Raw genomic sequence first — 18,545 nt, 5'->3', positions numbered from 1 at the left:
TCTCCAGACCTCAGTCCAATAGAACATCTTTGGAGGGAGCTTAAACTCCGCGTTGCTCAGCGACAGCCCCGAAACCTGACAGATCTAGAGGAGATCTGTGTGGAGGAGTGGGCCAAAATCCCTGTTGCAGTGTGTGCAAACCTGGTCAAGAACTACAGGAAACGTTTGACCTCTGTAATTGCAAACAAAGGTTTCTGTACCAAATATTAACACTGATTTTCTCAGGTGTTCAAATACTTATGTTCAGCAGTGCAAGACAAATAAATTCTTTAAAAATCATACAATGTGATTTCCTGAAATTTTTTTTTTAATTCTGTCTCTCAGAGTGGGAATGCACCTACAATGTGAATTTCAGACCCCTCCATGATTTCTAAGTGGGAGAACTTGCAAAATCGCAGGGTGTTCAAATACTTCTGTTCCTCACTGTAATTAAACAGGATTTCAAATTGGCTTTGGCTAGACCTGCTATCCAGTCAACAGTGATGCCCTCCACCCTCCCGATGCCATTGGTGATAACATCTTCTCTCCATGTTTGGTCTCTCTTAGCCCTGCTGATGGTGCTGAGTCCCATGTCCACCCAGTAGATGGTGTCATTCTCTGAAAAGGATGAGGCCTTTTGTGTCACTCTATAAATACACCTCACCAGCATAATGACAGATTTCAAATGTGACTCGCCATCTAGTCACTGATGTCCCTCGGCGTCACTCACCGGCATGGAAGTCAATGCCGACAGCCAGAGAGGTGCCCGACACTGGGACCAAGGCGTCAGATTTGTCTGCTGGGTCAAGTGGTATCCCTCGAATTCCCTCATGAACAGAATAAAGCAAGAACGAGCCCATACCTGCTCAGAGATGGGACAAAAACTGTTTGTTTTGAGGACACATAGCATTCCTACTGTATGTGCGAGTGTAGTTGTGAAGCTGTCTTACCTTCACAAGACTGTTGTCCTCTCTTGAGGCTATACCCAGCAGTACACATACAGGCCCTGGTCGTTAGTGAAGTAGGCAAGCAAAGCTGGGAGCAGTCGCCATTGTTATTGCTGCATAGGTTTATCCCGGCTAGAGGAAAAGAACACACAAATTGAGATAATGTTTTGAAAAAGACAAATACTCTTTTCCTCTCTAGTGAATTGAACTTAATTTAAATTGGCTTTCAAATTCTTTCTTGTTGAATTACATTGTGGCTCATTACTCGCAAACCCAGAAGCAGGTACCTTTGTACCAGGGATATACTGTATTTATTACCTTTCTGCACATCCTCATCATAGATCCTCATGTGCATCATTGGGGAGGTGCTGTTTCGCATAACCTTCCAGTTTCCTCCATCCTTCTTGTCACATGTTCCTATCTGGTCAGTTGCCTGGTCTGCCCACCACAGCTTGTCTCCTACAGTGAAGGAAAATAATTCATATAGTTCCCTTTAACATAGAATTATGACTGAAAATGGCTTACAAAAAACAAAGAGGGTAATTTAGCAGGAGCGTTATCTTTTTTGCCCCATCTTACCCATTATAGCCAGTGCAGTAGCCTTGGTAAGTTTGCCTTTAACACCTTCCAGTATCTCCAGTTTAGATCCATCCAGCTGACAACGGTTGATGGTGCCATTTCCTGAGCTGATCCAGTATAGCTGTTCTTTATCATAGTCAATGGAGAGGCCTGAGGGAAAAGAACGGCAACACAATTATCTCTTATATGTTTATCTGTGCTTTCATCCTGTGTAGTTAAATAAAGAGTCAGTATTATTTTGCAGTCTGTTGTTTTTGAAAGTACACATGCTCACCCACTGGTCCTTTCTGACTGGTGAAAAGTGTGGTGCGGTTGCTACCATCCATATTAGCCATGCTTATGTTGTCACCATCAGTCCAGTACAGCTTTCTGAGGAGGGATATGAACAATGTGTGATGTGGATTTAGGCTGAAGTCTGCTCTCTACCAAAGACACATTACAGTAAAACACAACAGGAGCAAAAAAATGTGGAAAAACAAGAGACTCATTGCCCTTCCCCGAAAATATTCACCAAAGTGCTTAAATAAAATACATAAGTAATTAATGAAAAGCAAAACTGTACAATCAAAGCCTGTAGAGATTTACTTAAGTATTATTAGGTGAAACCAGAAAAAGACTACTAGATAGAGCATTCACACATTAAGCTGAGCACAGGCCCGAGCAACCGGAGGGAACACTCACCCCAGTAGAGGGTGCACCACCAAATAGTGGGGCTTGTCTAAACCCTGGATGACAGCATTTTTGAAAGATCCATCCAGTCTGGCCACATTGATCTGCTTCTTATTGGCATCATAGCTGGTCCAGAAAAGGTTCCTGGACACCCAGTCTACTGCCAGCCCATGGGCATTAGGAAGGTCTAGTGAGTGCCAGCACAACAAAAGATTAAAGACTTCCCTGAGAATGCAGTGTGTTATCACAGATTATTTTAATGTCCAATAACTCTTGAAAAAAAACCCATGCATTTTTACAAGTCTAAGCTTCTAACTGAAATAAAAAGAACTAAATGAAATTCTGAACAGATACAGATATTCCAGGTATTGTCCTTACCAGCAGACACAACAGTCTCTACTCCGGTGCCGTTGATGAAAGCTCTCTTGATTGTCTGTGTTCGGACATCTGACCAGTAGATGCGATGCTCCACAGCATCATAGTCTACCACAGTTACATTGTCTATGTCTGGTACAGTGAAGGAAATGATGTAGTTGTAGTAAGGATTGTCGATGTCGACGCCTCGGATTTCAATCTGACGAGCGTAAAGGAGGAACTTGCGGGACTCTGGGAAGGAAAAACAAACAGAGTAAGAAAGTTTTTAATCATTTTTATTGCACTTCAAGTTCAACTTTGACACATCTATACTCTTACAGGTTGATTGTGATCCAAGGTTTAGTTAAGTTTAGGCGTCTTCTCACTGTACTAGCCATACAATCAACAAGAGCCAGCAGGATCCCAGGAGAAGAAGCTGAAGAGGGTCAAACTAATCAGTCAGCAACCTGCTGTCCTTGTCTGTGCTTGATTATCTCCTGGGAGACAGGGGGTGGAGATAACCCATAACTCCCCCTCAATCAAGAGTTTACAGAACTGAAAATAAGTTTAAGTAGTGAATGTGAAGATTTGACTGAAACTCTGCTGTGCTCCCTGAAAAATGGCTACACTGTGGTTTGGCATGTGCTGTTCGGGACTGTTTCATCCCAAGAACAAGTGGGAGCCCAAAATCTGAATTATACATCGACAAATGAAAAATACAACTTTAGCAAAATTAATTAGATTTTCCAATTGTTTATTTCCTATATGGTAATTCAAACATCCCCCTAATCCAACCATCCTTACAGATACACTGCTCAGATGATGATTGTTCTGTAGAATCCTAAACATTCAGGCAGACACTCAGAATAAGAGCATGTGCAAATCAATCCCCACAGCTACCAGTAAAAACATCATGAAACCACACTGCAAAGCCATAAGTATGTACATTTCAGCACGCCACTTGTGACAGTCTTTTATATGAAGTGAAAGTGAAAGTGAAAGGAACAAGACAAACATCAAATCTTCTGCATTAAGAGATGACAGCTGGTGATGCCGATGTCATGTTTGAGAGCAGTCCTGGCAGCAGTCCCGACAGTTGTGAGGAGAGATCCTGCCCCCACCTCTTTGATGACATGGATTAAATATGACAGCGTCGTCATTACATTCTCCCTCAAAGTGGCTTCTAAGGTGAGAGAAAAAGTCTGTGGGTGTGTGCTTGTGTGTGCCTAAGCAACAGCATCTGTCTGTACCTTTGCAGGTGCGTTTGTCAGGCTGTAGCTTCATCAGGTGAGGGCAGGCACAGGAGAAGGTCTGGTTGAAGTTGATGAGACAGAGGTGAGAGCAAAGGCCTTTAGCACCACTGGTGGCACATGGGTTGGGAGCTAAAAGAGACCATGACGGAAATGTAGGAAATAAAGAAAAAGACATAAAAAAGACAGAGAAGCTGTGGGATATAAGAGACTTAAAAACAGAAGAGGTATCTCCTTAGAGTCTCACAATATGTTCTCCAGAATGGTGAAAACATTTTCAAAAACTCAGAAGCATGAGACTAAAGATAAGTAGACTAAACATTCTAATATCAGACTATGCAACTAATTTTAAGTTGAGACGCACTTAAGAGTCTCACAGTCAAAGTGTAATCTTCTCATTTTTTATGTGTGTAATGGATATTTCCATCATTTAACCCTCAAGAAAAGTAGATTGCAGAAAAAGACTTCCTGTCAATACAACTTGTTACCTCATCACTGTCACAGGCACTGGTTGCAACTGTCAATCAACAATTCTGTGAGATCTCTCTTTTCCTGCCTCCAATTACAGGACCTAGGTCCCACACAACCCATGGGATCCCATAGGCACTGGCTACTAACATTAAGCTGACAGTTCAAAGTGACAGAACGGTTCAGACAATCTTGTCAGTCATGTATGTTTGAGGCTTTATTTCCTTCCCAGCTGGTGGGAAATGGAAAACAGAGAGGTGACTTTGTGATCAGTGAGCCAAATCACTGCCAGCGGGAGAAAACAAAGTGTCCCACAGCTCTAAAAGGTCAGTTGTCTTTGGGGAACAGAAGGCATGAATCAACGTGGTCGGCAACCATTTCTCCTTTGAGTTAAAGCCCAAAGGTGAATCTGAAATCTCTCCCTGTGAGCGTGTGCTTTTCCACCTGTAGCTTGTGTGCAACCTACCCTGAGGTTGTCTGGATGGATGATACACCTGCAAGTCAAAGGGCTGCGTGTTGGTCCGCTGGACTACAGTGACATTGTGTCCTGTCCATTTGTTGGCTTTGGCCAGAGTGTTAGTCCTCCAGTCAGTCCAGTAGACCTCGCCTCCATACATAGTAACCGCAAAGGGGTGGGACAAATACTCATGACCCCGCAACACTTCAATCAGCCCAGAACCGTCATACATAGCAGAGTAGATAGCATCTGACCTGCAGAAGCATTAAGGCACAGATGTATATATTACATAACAGGGGTAGCATGTGCATCAGCTTAGCTATATGGATGTTGCTCATGTTACTAGATGAGCCTGTACTTTGTATGTAGTTTTACATAAGCTAAGCACATCTGCATTTTTATTTAAAAACTGCACAATGGCAAGAAAAGAGAAAAACAGAGTATGCAGGTGAGGTAATGAGTGAGCGGGTGGATGCAGTGCAATAAGAGCGCTCTGTATATTCAGAGAATGGCAAATGCTACCTGGCATCAATCCAGACAATGCGCCTTTCCATGTAGTCTACAGTGAGCCCGTTGGGCCAGCCACCACTGCCCGTTTCCCTATGAATTGTGCGTCTGCCTTCACCACTCATAGATGCGGCCTCAATCCTAGGCAGACTGGCATCCCAGTCTGTCCAAAACAGGATACTGCCGACAGAAAATAAAAAATGTGAGGAGGGATTAGCACGTGTGTGTACAGTATTAGCACTTGAGAGCATCACTTTCACAGATAATGCTGTAGGAGTAATGTATCCTACACTAAGGCTTCTTGACTGTTGACAACTGAACTGTAAATTCTGTGTAAGAACAACACATACATATAAAGGGTGATTACAGCTTTAGAATCTCTTGATCTACGCCTCCTACCCATCACGAGGGTCGAGGGCGATGGCTCGGGGATGCTCCACCTTCCCGGCCAGAAGGGTGGTTCTCATGGTCCCATCCAGTTTGGCCACCTCAATCTGGTCCAGATTGCTTTCCACCCAGTAGATGTTTCCTGCTATCCAGTCCACAGCCAGGCCCTCAGGAGTAGCCAGTCCGTACTGGATCACCACCTCAAAACTGGTCAAGGCTGACCAGAACACACAGAGAAAGGAGGACTCAGAACTAGGATGATGCTAGGTTCTTTATCATCTATTTGACAAATTGAAAAAAATTATCATCATTATTATTATTTGCTTTTTATAGAATTTAATCTAAGTGGGTTTTAGAAAAACCAGCACACATGGTTCATTGCAAAAACCATCCTACATACTACTTTGAATTTTTTTATTCTTTAAGAATTTGCCCTGCTCTGCTGCTATGTCTGTACTTTGACTGGTGTTATCTTCTCAACTCCACTGTTCCACTATGAAAACAAGCATCCAACACCAGCTCTATCTGGCTTTTTATTATTTCCAAGAAACAACTGGTTCTCATACAAACTAAATGCAAAACCAAAATGTGTGATCAGCTCAGGCTAGTTCTTCACAAGTCCTTCCAGGAGTAATTAGAGGGAGAGGGATAGGCCTTCTTCACAGCTTGCATAAAGAAATGTTGGAATTATGGCTGCCTTTCAGTGTGTATTTGGCAGCAGGGGTGTCTTTATCAAGCTGTTGGCACTCTGGAGATGCTGAAATGGCTTCAATAACAGGCAGCAGGATCTGATCTATGAGTTGGTCACAATGTCTCTGTTCAGAAGGCCCGTTTTAATGGTGAAGTTGGAGGGCTGGGAACTGGAACCACAGTGTGTTGTGCCTCCCGTGTTACATCAGTGTTCTGGCTGCAGTCGCGCACAGTAAGTACTGAAACAAATGGGAAGAGACAAAGCCTTCCGTGTGCCCCCAAAGTGCTGCGCTGGGAACACAACCTTGATTGGCAAGGAGGCCTGGGGCTTTAGAGCAAGAAACGCTGACTATGACCTGGGAAGTTTATTCAGGGTCACAGACTGCCACTGCTGACCACAGTTTCTTTTTAAAGACATCTGAGAAACTAGAGCGAGTGTATTTGCTCAGCGGAAGACAGTTTCCGAGAAATGCTCAGTCAAAAGCACAAACGTGAATTGCTAGCTCAGAAGCAACAATCCACTTTAAATTTGTGTTACATTCCACTGAAAAATGAACTATGCAAATGGACTGTTCATTCCAACAACCCATCAATCTTTCAATACAACCTAAAATTGCAGAAAACTGTAGCTAACTGGCTGCCTCACCTCCATTTTCAGACAGTTTCCCACGGTAGATCTTGTCCTCCACAACATCAGTCCAGTATAGGGTGCTCTGGTTGAGGTGAAAGTCCAAGGCAATGGTGTTCCTCAGGCCTGGTACCAGCACACTGAACTCCCCCTTGTGAAGTTCAATCCTTCTGATCTCATGACGGTTGGAGAAGATGATGAAAGGCTTGAAGGGATCTAAAGGCAAAGAAATTATTCCCAGAAAAATGTTAGCGTTTCACCACAGTACATCTCATATCCAAGTCCAAATTCACAAAATCCTCTTCCTCATCTTGGATCAAATCCAAATTTCCCCTCTCTGTCAATTGCAAAGAGAAAAACTGAGTAACTGTAGGACTTTGCTGCTTGCTGCTTCTGCCTGCTAGCCAAATTCATGGGAACGGGACATATGTGAGGTTGCTGTGACCTTGACCTTTCACCACCAATATCCAATCAGGTATTCCTTAAGTCTGAGTGGACACCTGTGCCAAAATTGAACAAATTTCCTCAAGGTGTTCCTGAAATACTGCGTTCATGAGAATGGGTTGAATGTACAACCTGAAAACATAATGCCTCCAGGCACACCTATCGCCAGTGTGGACGTTTCGGCCGTTAAATTTAGTTTTTTTTTTCCCCCCACACTGGCGCCAAGTGCTTGTTCAAGAGGGATTTGTTGGGTTGGGGCTCTCTCTATAACACTATAAGGTCTAGACCATCAGCTGTTTTCAATATGGGCGCCATGACAGCTCCCAGATTTACTGCCACTGTGATTCACTGGCTGGGCGCAGGACAGGTCACAACTCCCGCCCCCTCCACATTAGCAGAGCCAACAGCCGAACTAAAAACTCAAAATACAAATCAGATAAATTATTCCCAGGAGTTGGTTTCTGGTTGATACTAGTCACGCTGACATGTGCACAAGTGGTCATTTTTCTGGTAAGTTTGATTTTAATAAGTTATATGATGATATAAAAAGGGGTGCATTTCAGATGATTTCACAGCTTTGATTGGAGGACTGATAAATCACTCAGCTACTCAGTCACCACTGCACAGAATCTGGTTGCAAAATGCCAAGGCGTCACCACCATATTTGCAATATTTTGGCTACACTTTTGCATAGCGGAGGGAAGTGATGACGCATTGTCCATATTTACACAGTCAGTGGTCTAGACATTACTATGTAAAGTGCCTTGTGAAAGTTTTTTGTTGTGGTTTGGCCCTATACAAATAAACCTGAACTGAAGTGAAGGCATAAGAGTATCTTCAACACCACGATGCATTAAATACTGTTTACACATGCAATAGAATTACTATTGTAGAGCTTCCTCAGCACAGGAAAATTACTTTGCTCTCAATTTAATTCTTCAGTTTGTGGGAGGAAACAAACTTCTTTATGCTAACAAGTGGCTGTTTTTACTCACCAGTGCTTTTGCAGCTCTCCATGTCAGACTCCAGCTCCCAGCCCTTATAACAGGAACACTTGACGCTGGATTTCTCCTGCTCGCACTTCTGGCTACACTTGAGGTGTTTGGCGCAGAAACTCTGGATCTGGCAGGTCTTGTTGTCAGCTCCCAACTCCATGCCCAGGGGACAGGAGCACATGAAGCCTTCCCCAGGAATTATGCTACAGTTGTGACTACAACCGCCATTGTCCAATGAACACAAGTCTGCATGCAAAAAAAAAAAACAGAGATGAGAGGGTTGGAAAATATCTGAGACACAAAAACTGTATTTACGGCTCGTGGTGTTTTGAATATCAATATGGAGGGCAAAGAACAAATGAATTAGGTACTGAACACATATTCATGTTTATGTGTAAAAAGGTTTCTGTGTGCAAAGAATGTTTTACCGCAGAGTTTCTCATCAGAGCCATCTGGACAATCGTCAGTGCCATCGCAGAGCTTTTCAGCAGGCAGGCAGATGGAGTCGTTGGTAGCGCACATGTGGTGAGACAACTTGCACACCAACGCCTCGCAGTTGTCCTCATCTGAGTTGTCCTCGCAATCACTGTCACCATCACACACCCAGGCCTTGCTAATGCAGCGAGCTGACAAGACCAAGGCCCCATATTATCAGCTTCCAGCTTTGTTTCAATATATTCATAGAGATCAGTTTGTCTGCTGTTATTTGTCCTAATTTGTCAGAGGACAAAGTCCTGTTTGTGCTGACACAACAATACTACATATTGTTAGAAAGATTCATCCCCCTCCACCCCTGCAACTTAAGGCAGCTCAAAGCCTTACCAGAGTCTCTGCAGCTGAACTTGACTGCGGGGTCACACATGTGGGTGACACCCTCACAGTTGTTCTCATCACTTAGGTCCATACAATCTGTGTCACCGTCGCAGCGCCAGCGCATGGGAATGCACAGGCCGTCCATCCGACACTGGAACTCATCTACATGGCAACCACCAGGAGGACGGGTGGCTGCGGAGAAAGCGGCAGGACAAAGTGGGATACTTAGCCAACCAAAAAGATCAAGTGTGCAGTTTAGCCAATGTGAAAGAAGCAATAAAACACCAGTAGTAGTCAGCAACTGGAAAATAACTAGACTGGAATCACAACCAACAGACAGTGCCTGCACAGACCACACACACTTAGCCAAAAACTGAAAAGAGAAACAGGCAATTTGAGCCATTACTTAAATTGTAGTTATCTCTTCTCTTCTCAAGCAGCTTCCAGTCTAAACATGCTCAAACTTGCTAATAGCATTTCTCCTGACCCCCACACACCACCAACACCTCCCCTCTAAAAGGTGATTCCGAGTACCACAAGGCTTTATTGAATTTTATTTAATGTATTTATACTATATACATTTTAAATTATTAAACTATGTGTATTATTCTCATTGCTTTGTTTTAAGATTTGTTTTACTGCTCAAATTTAATCTGTCTGTAAAGCACTTTGAATAGCAGATACCTGTTTGAAATATGCTACACAAATCAAGTTTTAATTGACTGTTCTGATTGATGTCACAGGCAGATTTGAGTAAAGGCACCAATGAGGAGGTGCCACAGTGACATCTCCTGATGGTAAAGGTTAGCTTGGCACAGCTAAGGCAGGAAATGGGGCCAGGGATGTTTCGGCACAAATTACAACATATACAGAAGGAGAAGGTGATGGTATTGCTTTTTTTAATCAGTTAATGAATTCTAGATGACAAGCCAAGAAAACCCACACACACACGCACACAGTCAGACATAAACAGACAGAGAGAAAGTGAGCACAGATTGCTCATTAAACCAACAGGTCATGCTGGCCCCCATTTTTTCATGCTGAGACCTGACAGCAGCTGGCTGCATTTCTACACAGATCAAGCAACATGTAACATCAGAAAACACACAGTGTACAGGAGTGCATGTCTCCAGGCAGAAGAAAGAGCGCGACATTGTGCTATGATGTTGGCTCTCTCATCGTCACCAAGGGTGATTAACCAGCAAATCTCAGCATTTCAAATATAATCCTACATGGCCACCAGTTATTTTCAACTCTATAAACATGTAAATTCATCACTACAGCGTAGTCAAAAACATCTGTGCCTTTTGCACAAGCCCATGAAGGAGTTTAATTGTTATCTAACCACAAAATATAATCACATCCTGAACAGAGCAACAGAGAGAATTTACTGTAAATGATAAGTGGAAGCCAAAAGGCAGGCAGGGGCATGCAGAGCACAGGAAACGGTACAGGGAGAAGGAGGATCCCGTCTTCATCATGACAACCTCTTTACAACTTCAAACAGCAACATATAAACACAGTCTAATACAAAACATGATGTCATGAGAGCTTGACAACACAAACAGTCTTTATCTATAAGCACTGGGGGAGAAGAGGCAATGGCGTAATAAAACAATTTGGAGCAGCACTACTTTGGTTAACTATAAACAACATTGCTCCCTACCTTGGTTGGTACAGTTGGCATGTGTCTCGTCACTGTAGTCTCCACAGTCATTGTCGCCATCACAGGTCCAGTATTCTGGGATGCAGCGACCACTGTTACATTTAAACTGGACACTGGAGCAAGAATGGCTGCAGCCTGCTTCATCGCTGTTATCCCCACAGTCATTGTCTGTAGGTGAGCACACACACGATTTTACTGTCACATACCGGATTGTTCCGAAATGCAGCTTTATGGAAAGTGAAGGAAGTCTCAGGCCATGATGCGCACCATTGTCACAGCGCCAGTTGATGTTGATGCAGCGTCCATTGGCACAAGTGAACTGGGTCAGAGGGAAGCAGGTTGGGTATGCTGGGAGGAGAGGGGATGTAAAAATCAAAAGCATCTCAAACTACTATATGGTATTCAAACAAATATGAAGTTGCAGAAAAGACTCACCACAGTTGTTTGGTTCATCAGAACGGTCTCCACAGTCATCATCCAGGTCACATCTCCAGGAGATAGGGATGCAGCGCCCACTGGCACAAGGGTACTGGTTTGGTGGGCATGTGCGGGCTAGCAGGGAAAAGAGGTGTAAAACTGTTCAGCGCTGCAAAAAGTCCTCTTTCCTTTGCAATATTCCCAATTAAACTTGTTAAAGAAGACCCAACACTTGAAGACAACTTAATTTAATTTCCAATATTCTATTAAGATGTTTTGAAACATCCTGTAGACAAACTCTACAGATATAAATAAAGTGTTGGCAATAATAGAATTGTTTTTGATCCCTGTGTACAGTAGATGATATAAAACCTGTGCAGCGAAGATCAACAAAAAACTGAAATGCTCTCTAAACCACAAAAAATTCAAAACCTGTGCATACCAGAGCAGGTGGTGTTAGATTCATCTTCATCATTGCCACAGTCATTGTCGCCATCACACAGCCATCGCAGGGGAATACAGCGATTGTTCTGGCATTTGAATCGGTCAGCTGGGCAGGTATGCTGGTCTGGAGGAAGGAAACAAGCAAGTATACATCAACAACAGCAAATTCTCCAAAAACTGTAGTCATCCGTTAAACTACCCTTTAACCCTTACGTCACTTTAAATGACGCATTAAAAAGAATAGAACATCCAAGGCAAAGCCGAGTTTCTGGTTCTCACTGTTCTCTCATGAGGGAAAGCAGGCTGGTGAAATTACAGTCACATGTATGGAAAAAGACAATCATGGAAACTGCAGCTTGTGTTCTGTCAGTTCTCATTATTTAAGAGGCTTAAACAGAATTTTTGTTTATTCATGTGTTGCAGTGTAACCGTGACAACGACACAGGGCACTTACTACAGAGCTCAGGGGCCTCATCACTGTTGTCCAGACAATCGTTGTCCCCATCACACTTCCAGCGCTCCTGGATGCAGCGGTTGTTCTTACAGGCAAACTCCCCAGGCTGGCACTGGGGTGGGGGCACATATGAGGGGTTGGCTGGACATGAAACAGATGTGTCATTAATACAAGTGCTAAGCACCAAGACGCAATAAATCTCTTTGGTGCTTAGATCAGTTTTCACTCCCCTTAGTTACAAAATATTAGTGGAGGTTCTATCTCCCCAGATATAAAGGCTTGAAAATGATTTGATTTGATTTATTCTTTCAAACATGTAACGACAGTCAATATGTCAACACACATAATTTCACACATATCCACAAATGCAATATCAATTTGCTTATACCTAGTACATGCTTGAACGGAGTAGGAAGAAGTCAGACTTATCCAGTCCTACCCCATGACATCATCTTACCATCATTGGTTTGCAAGCAGTATCTCTACATAGATAATTACCACACCCACAATGTTCCATCTAATTAATCATTAAACCTGTTCTTGCATCTTGATTGACACATACCTTTATATTTATGTTTAAACTTGTCAATTCTATTACTATTTTTTATGTCCACACTTAAATTATTCCATAGTTTTACCCCACTTATGGAAATACAGAATCTTTTTTTGGTTGTACGTATAGCATGAATTTTATAATTTAACTGACCCCTTAAATTGTATCCCCCTTCCCTTTCATTAAATAGTTTTTGAATTCCACCAGGTAATAAATTGTTCCTGGCTTTATACATAAACACAGCAGTCTTATATCCCACTAAATCAAAAAATTTTAACAATTTAGACTGTATGAAAGCTACATTGGTGTGATCCCTATATCCCATCTTATGCACAATTCTTATCGCTCTTTTTTGTAATATATACAATGGTTGAAGTGAGCTTTTGTATGTATTTCCCCAGTTTTCAACGCCATACTCCAAGTATGGTAGAATCAATGAGGAATACAAAATGCGTAGTGCTTTGTATTCTTCACTGAAAATGGAAAACACAGTACTAGAATGCTTTAATGGCCTGAACTCCTGCTGAGTAATAAATATTCTACAACCTTCCTCATTGATCTTTGGTGACACCTCTCTACTGGTAAAGCAGCTAAGTACCTTTGCAGGTGACATTATCGACATCCAGGATTTGATCATCAGCACAGCCACAGGACCTGCCGTTAGGGATAGCAAGGCACAGGCTGCTACAGCCGCCATTGCTAGCTCGACAAGCGTTGATACCTACACAAAAACACAACCAAGAAGAAGGACTGAACAGTTATCACAATATACTCATCAGTCATTTTAATTGTTAAAATCATATTTTTCATTAGGTTGTGAATCAGGACAGAGGAGATGTACCTTGCTGCTGGTGTGCATCATACACTCTGATCTCAAAGATAGGGGGCCTCTCGTTGCGGAGTAGGGTGACTGTCTTGGTGACCTGGTCAAGTTTATAGATGCTGCCACCACGGTACTCATTCCAAAAGAGGAATTGTTTGTAATGACATAAGCCAAAGGCATGGTTAAGCTCCTGTCCCTCATACACCACCTGTTCAATGAGGAAACACAGAGGAGAAATCTCAAAATATTACCTTCAATTAACTGATTACAGTATCTTGACGCTATGAGTGAAAAGCTGGAAATGAGCATTAATTTTTAAATAATCTGGATCAGTGTCTCATCAGCTGTAAATACACAGTACACTACCACTGAAACATACTCCAGGAGCATCACCAACCTTTCGCTCAGTGGTGTTAAGGTAAACCAACTCAATACGGTCATAGTACGCATCCACCCAGTACAGGATGCCCCGGGGTATGTCCAGACTCAGGCCATTAGGCCACAGCACCGTCTTGCTAGTCAGAAACACTTGGTGATGTGAACCATCCATCCATGCTTTTTTGATCTTCCCTCTGTTGCTCTCTGTGGGGTCCTCCTCCCAGTCAGTCCAGTACATCCATCTGGGAGATGAGAAGGGAGATCGCCACATTCAAAAGGCATGTGAGATAGGACATTTTTGTGGGAGGTGGAGATGTTAAAATGAGGCTCTGAGTTGTCATGCTCTTTTATAGAACATTAAAACAAAAGAAGGCCTATCCAAAAGTCCCTTAAAAACAAACCAGCTCCAACACTCCCAAATGTGACCAGTGAGTTCAACAAAAATGTACATTACAGACAGCCTCAGACCATCCTCTCCCTCTACTGAGTGCTGCTGCACCCAAACACTAACATTAACACAGCATTTCTGAGAAAAGAATACCCTTTAAAATAACAATACCCTTCCCTCCAGGGTCTCACCCATGCTGGGGGTCCACCACAATGGCACGAGGGTGGCTCATCTTTCCTTCAATGAGAGTCTTGCGCGTTTGGGAAGCCTTCTCCAGCCTGGCAACACTGATAGTCTTCTTAGGCCCATCATCTGTCCAGTAGAGATTGCCTCCCATCCAGTCTACCGCTAACCCCTCTACTGTGTGGATACCTGAGATAAGTCAAAGAGGGCAGATGAAGAGAGAACTATTAGCCTGCCAATTCACTATGAATATCGAGAGAATAAAGCAAAAATGATATGGATTAACGTGACGGAATTTTCTTCCTCACTAAATTATTTGTAGCAGCGAGGATTTGGTTAAAAAGTTCAAATAGTTTCCAGATTCCTGTGCAGAGTTATCATTTTCATCCTTACCTTCCTTTAGTATGGTGTCTCTCTCTGTGCCATCTATCTTCTGTCGGCCAATGATATAGCTGGTTGCATCAGCAAAATATATGAATTCACTGGCAGCATGGAAATCCAGAGCCCGGGGGTTCATTAGGTTCTCAATGGGAATCATGTACTCATCTGGCACCTTAGCATTCATGTCCATGCCCCTGATAATTCCAGGACGACCCTTACCGTACACCAAGAACAACTCATGGTCTGGTTCTGTGGAGGAAGAAGGAAGAAAACGTCTGTCGGTGCTTCTGTAACAACCAGAACCGCCACAATCATCAGGGTTCAGGTCGATACTCACTCTTGCAGGATTTGCCGTCACTGCCGAGGCTGAATCCAGAGCGGCAGCGGCAGGTACGAGCCTTGTGGCTGTTGCTCAGCAGACAGATGTCAGAGCAACCTCCAGCCTTCCCAAACTGATCCAGGGCGCATGCATGGCTCCGTACTAATAGAGGAAGAGGAGGGCACAAAAACGGTAAATGTTTTTCGATGGGTATGGATCAGATGAGTCAACAGCCAGGTTAAAGAACTAAGCTATGCCTTTTTATGTGTGCACCTTGAGGTTGGCGCCTCTGGTGGTATACATGCAATGCGGCTCCCCGGTCTACCCGCGTCACCACCTGGAAGTCAGAGCTGTTGAAGCGGTTCACTCGAATCACACTTGTTTTGGGGTTGAGATTGCCTTCATCTGAATTTGTAGCATACAGGTAGTTCTCAAATACAGTCAGTCCATATAGGTGCTCAATCTGAAATACAGTGAGAAGATAAATCAGCTATATTTGGTCTTGAGTTTTCTATTGAAATGCTGGTGTTCTTAGCAAAACAGTCCATGGTGCATGACTAATAGCTTGTGTGATATCGTTTGTGTACACATATTTATCTTGAACATTGCCTGGCCCAGTCAGCATAACAAAACTTTCCTAACAAATCAGAGTAAAACAGATTTTGATAGATTTTAAAAATGTGAGGACATAACAGAAAGACAGAGACAGACAAACAGACACAGAGATAAAGAGAGAGTGTTTGTGCAAACTTGGCACAGGACAGCATAATGGCCTCGCTTCCCATCTGCTGTTTCAGAGAGGTTTTATTTTTATAAGGGTCTGTTCTGTGCAGCTCTCCTCTACTGTCAGAAAGATGTATGGGTTGGGATTATATGACCTCCCCCCAACCTCACACACCACCACTTCCACTCCCACAGTACTGATTTCAATAAGATCATTACTCCACAACAGGTTTGAGCCATGATTTGCTGGGGCCAGACTAATATGTTTAGAGTGGCACTAGCCAGGAAAGTCACACTCTTCAAGGTGATAAAAAGCGCTTATCTTTGCCTAGACACACAGGAGACAACTGGAAAACAGTGCTGCCTGTAAAGATGATTAAATTACATCAATGATGATACAATTTGATGAGTAGATGTTTTGTGTTTTTGAAGGGAAGATTGAAAAAAATCAATATGGACTCTGGGGTCTTGCCATCTAGTGAAATGAAACCTTTTAAAAGTCTGAACATTCAAAAGTATATGTTCTTTGGTGCATCTCTGTGTAGGCTTGGGTGAGGCTGGTGTTAGTTTTGTGTTCATGTGTGCACACCCATCCTCACCAGCAGGCCCTGGATGATGGTGTGTCGGTTTTTGCCCTCATAGTCGACCACTTCAATATAGTCCAGGTAGGCGTCTGCCCAGTACACCAGTCGGGTAACCAGGTCCAGTGTGATGCCATGAGGGAAGACGATCTTACTGTCCACCAGCTTAGTGCGGTTCTGACCATCCATGTCACAGCGCTCCACCCTTGGTGTAGACCCATAGTCTGTGAAGAACACCTTGCTATAGCAGGGTAAAAAAAAGGATGCGAAGGTTAAGATGAAGGTGAGGTGACAGAAAAAAGAATTTCATAAACAAGAGGAAATATAGAGACTTCATGTGTCAGTTTTATTTTACAGTCAACCTTAATTGATCAATCTGTATTATTCATTTAAATGAATTAAAGATGATTTCCAGGACAATTAAAAAAATAATAGAGAACTGATACTTTGGAAAAAGGAACCAGAGTAGGTGCTAACTTGTCAGTATCAGGCACCTGAAACTGCAAACATTCAAATTTTTATGTGACACACAATTTCACTGCCTGCTTTGTCAGCACATCCCCTGATCATGAGACACGATTCTCCTCCCAAGGATTACTTAAACAGTTTTTTTGGGTAGTGACAGATCCAGAAGACTAAAGGGAAGCACACACCCCATAGCCGGGTCCAACGCGATGCCTTTAGGGTTGTACAGCTCCTGGTCCAGCAGCGTAACACATGTCTGGCCATTCTTGTTGCAGACAAACACCCGATCATCCATGTCATCCACAAAGTAGAAGTTTCCAGTCAGCCAGTCAATAGCCATATGCTCCACATCTGATGGGTGCAGAAACAGGTAAGGAGAAAACAGAACAGGATCTTTAAAAAACAATAGGAGCAGAGCCACATAACTCTTGGCCATATACCAGGACAGATACGCGTCTCTGGTTAAGACACGTAGGGCATGGAGGAGGGAATAAAACAAAGAGTGACCGATAAAGAGTGCACTTTCTAAACTGAACCATCAGTGGACTTGAGCAGTCACAGGAATCCCACACTCTGTTATAAGTATACGTGACCCACTTACTGTAAATACTACAGAAAGCTAAACAAAAGGACTGTGAGCCCATTGTTACTACAGAAGGCCTATATAAATTAAGCAACATGACAAAGCCCAGATCGATTGTGAAAAATTGTTGAAAGACCTACTAACAGAACATTTCCAGGAATTTTCCCATGAGAGTAAGGCTGCTTCCCAAGTCTCTTATATGGGTCCATGTTCCCCTCATTTTCATCTTTTCCTTGTACCTTAGTGCCGCCCACATATGATATGAGGAAAAGATGCAAGAAAAAATGTAAGAAGAGAGAAATTAAGGAAGGACATTTTTAAAGACGTGAGATTTCCTTCTATCCTTCATCTGAAGCATCCAAACACCAATTTCCCAAAGGGCATGTTAGTCCATAAAAATGTCTGCAAAGGACACTCTTGTGTATCCTCACTCATACTGCAGGCCCTCCAGCAGCCTCCTCGCTCCTCAGAGCAGACATAAGAGTCTTGGGACGTCCTCGATCCTCGCTCGCCATGGAAGTCATTCCAGTCGAGGATTGAGGAACAATCATGTAAGTAACATGAAAAGCTGCCCTTGAAGCTTTTGAGGAACTCATAAACCTTACCTGTGTATTGAAACTAGAGCCTAAACTAAACTAGGGACTAAAATGTGGCTGTTTGGTCAAACACAGACCAGGTGGCTTAAATTCTTTTGCAAAAATAAGAAATTACTGGGTGCCACTAGTATTAATATTAGTACAAGGGGTGAACATTTCTTGTAATGTTTATTAACTTAAAGAGAAACAGTTGTACTGAGTTGTAATGTAAAGACAAATGATTCACATCATTTTCATGCTCAAGGCCTTCTGTGACTTCTTGTGTCCTGTAGGAAAGCATCTGTATTTGCTGTCTCTAGAAGTGTTAATTCAGGTTTTTCCATGGAATTTTTCATCCATCTATCTACAGCCAACATCTCAGACACAAAGTGTAAAAAACCAGGCAAAAGGGCAAAACAGCAGCACTGAAACATGACAATAAGCT

General features: G+C 42.9%; 1 protein-coding gene across 1 annotated transcript in view; it reads right to left on the bottom strand.

Moving 5' to 3' along the window:
- Positions 1–18,545, bottom strand: part of LOC109969863 (low-density lipoprotein receptor-related protein 1-like) — an 88,101-nt gene that overhangs the window by 31,254 nt on the left and 38,302 nt on the right. The window contains 30 exon segments of the mRNA XM_020617049.1: positions 463–597; positions 710–841; positions 930–1,058; positions 1,245–1,385; positions 1,506–1,655; positions 1,780–1,874; positions 2,187–2,361; positions 2,553–2,780; positions 3,779–3,910; positions 4,713–4,957; positions 5,226–5,390; positions 5,610–5,814; positions 6,934–7,131; positions 8,355–8,600; positions 8,783–8,980; positions 9,177–9,359; positions 10,834–11,001; positions 11,101–11,181; positions 11,269–11,385; positions 11,693–11,818; positions 12,149–12,289; positions 13,300–13,422; positions 13,543–13,732; positions 13,922–14,144; positions 14,482–14,662; positions 14,867–15,103; positions 15,192–15,335; positions 15,447–15,636; positions 16,496–16,718; positions 17,131–17,293. Of these exon segments, the coding sequence (XP_020472705.1) occupies positions 463–597; positions 710–841; positions 930–1,058; positions 1,245–1,385; positions 1,506–1,655; positions 1,780–1,874; positions 2,187–2,361; positions 2,553–2,780; positions 3,779–3,910; positions 4,713–4,957; positions 5,226–5,390; positions 5,610–5,814; positions 6,934–7,131; positions 8,355–8,600; positions 8,783–8,980; positions 9,177–9,359; positions 10,834–11,001; positions 11,101–11,181; positions 11,269–11,385; positions 11,693–11,818; positions 12,149–12,289; positions 13,300–13,422; positions 13,543–13,732; positions 13,922–14,144; positions 14,482–14,662; positions 14,867–15,103; positions 15,192–15,335; positions 15,447–15,636; positions 16,496–16,718; positions 17,131–17,293 (5,064 nt within the window).

The sequence above is a fragment of the Monopterus albus genome, unplaced genomic scaffold (genome assembly GCF_001952655.1).
Source record: "Monopterus albus unplaced genomic scaffold, M_albus_1.0 scaffold6.1, whole genome shotgun sequence".
NCBI classification, from domain to species: Eukaryota; Metazoa; Chordata; class Actinopteri; order Synbranchiformes; family Synbranchidae; genus Monopterus; species Monopterus albus.
This window is presented reverse-complemented; position numbering and strand designations above follow the sequence as displayed.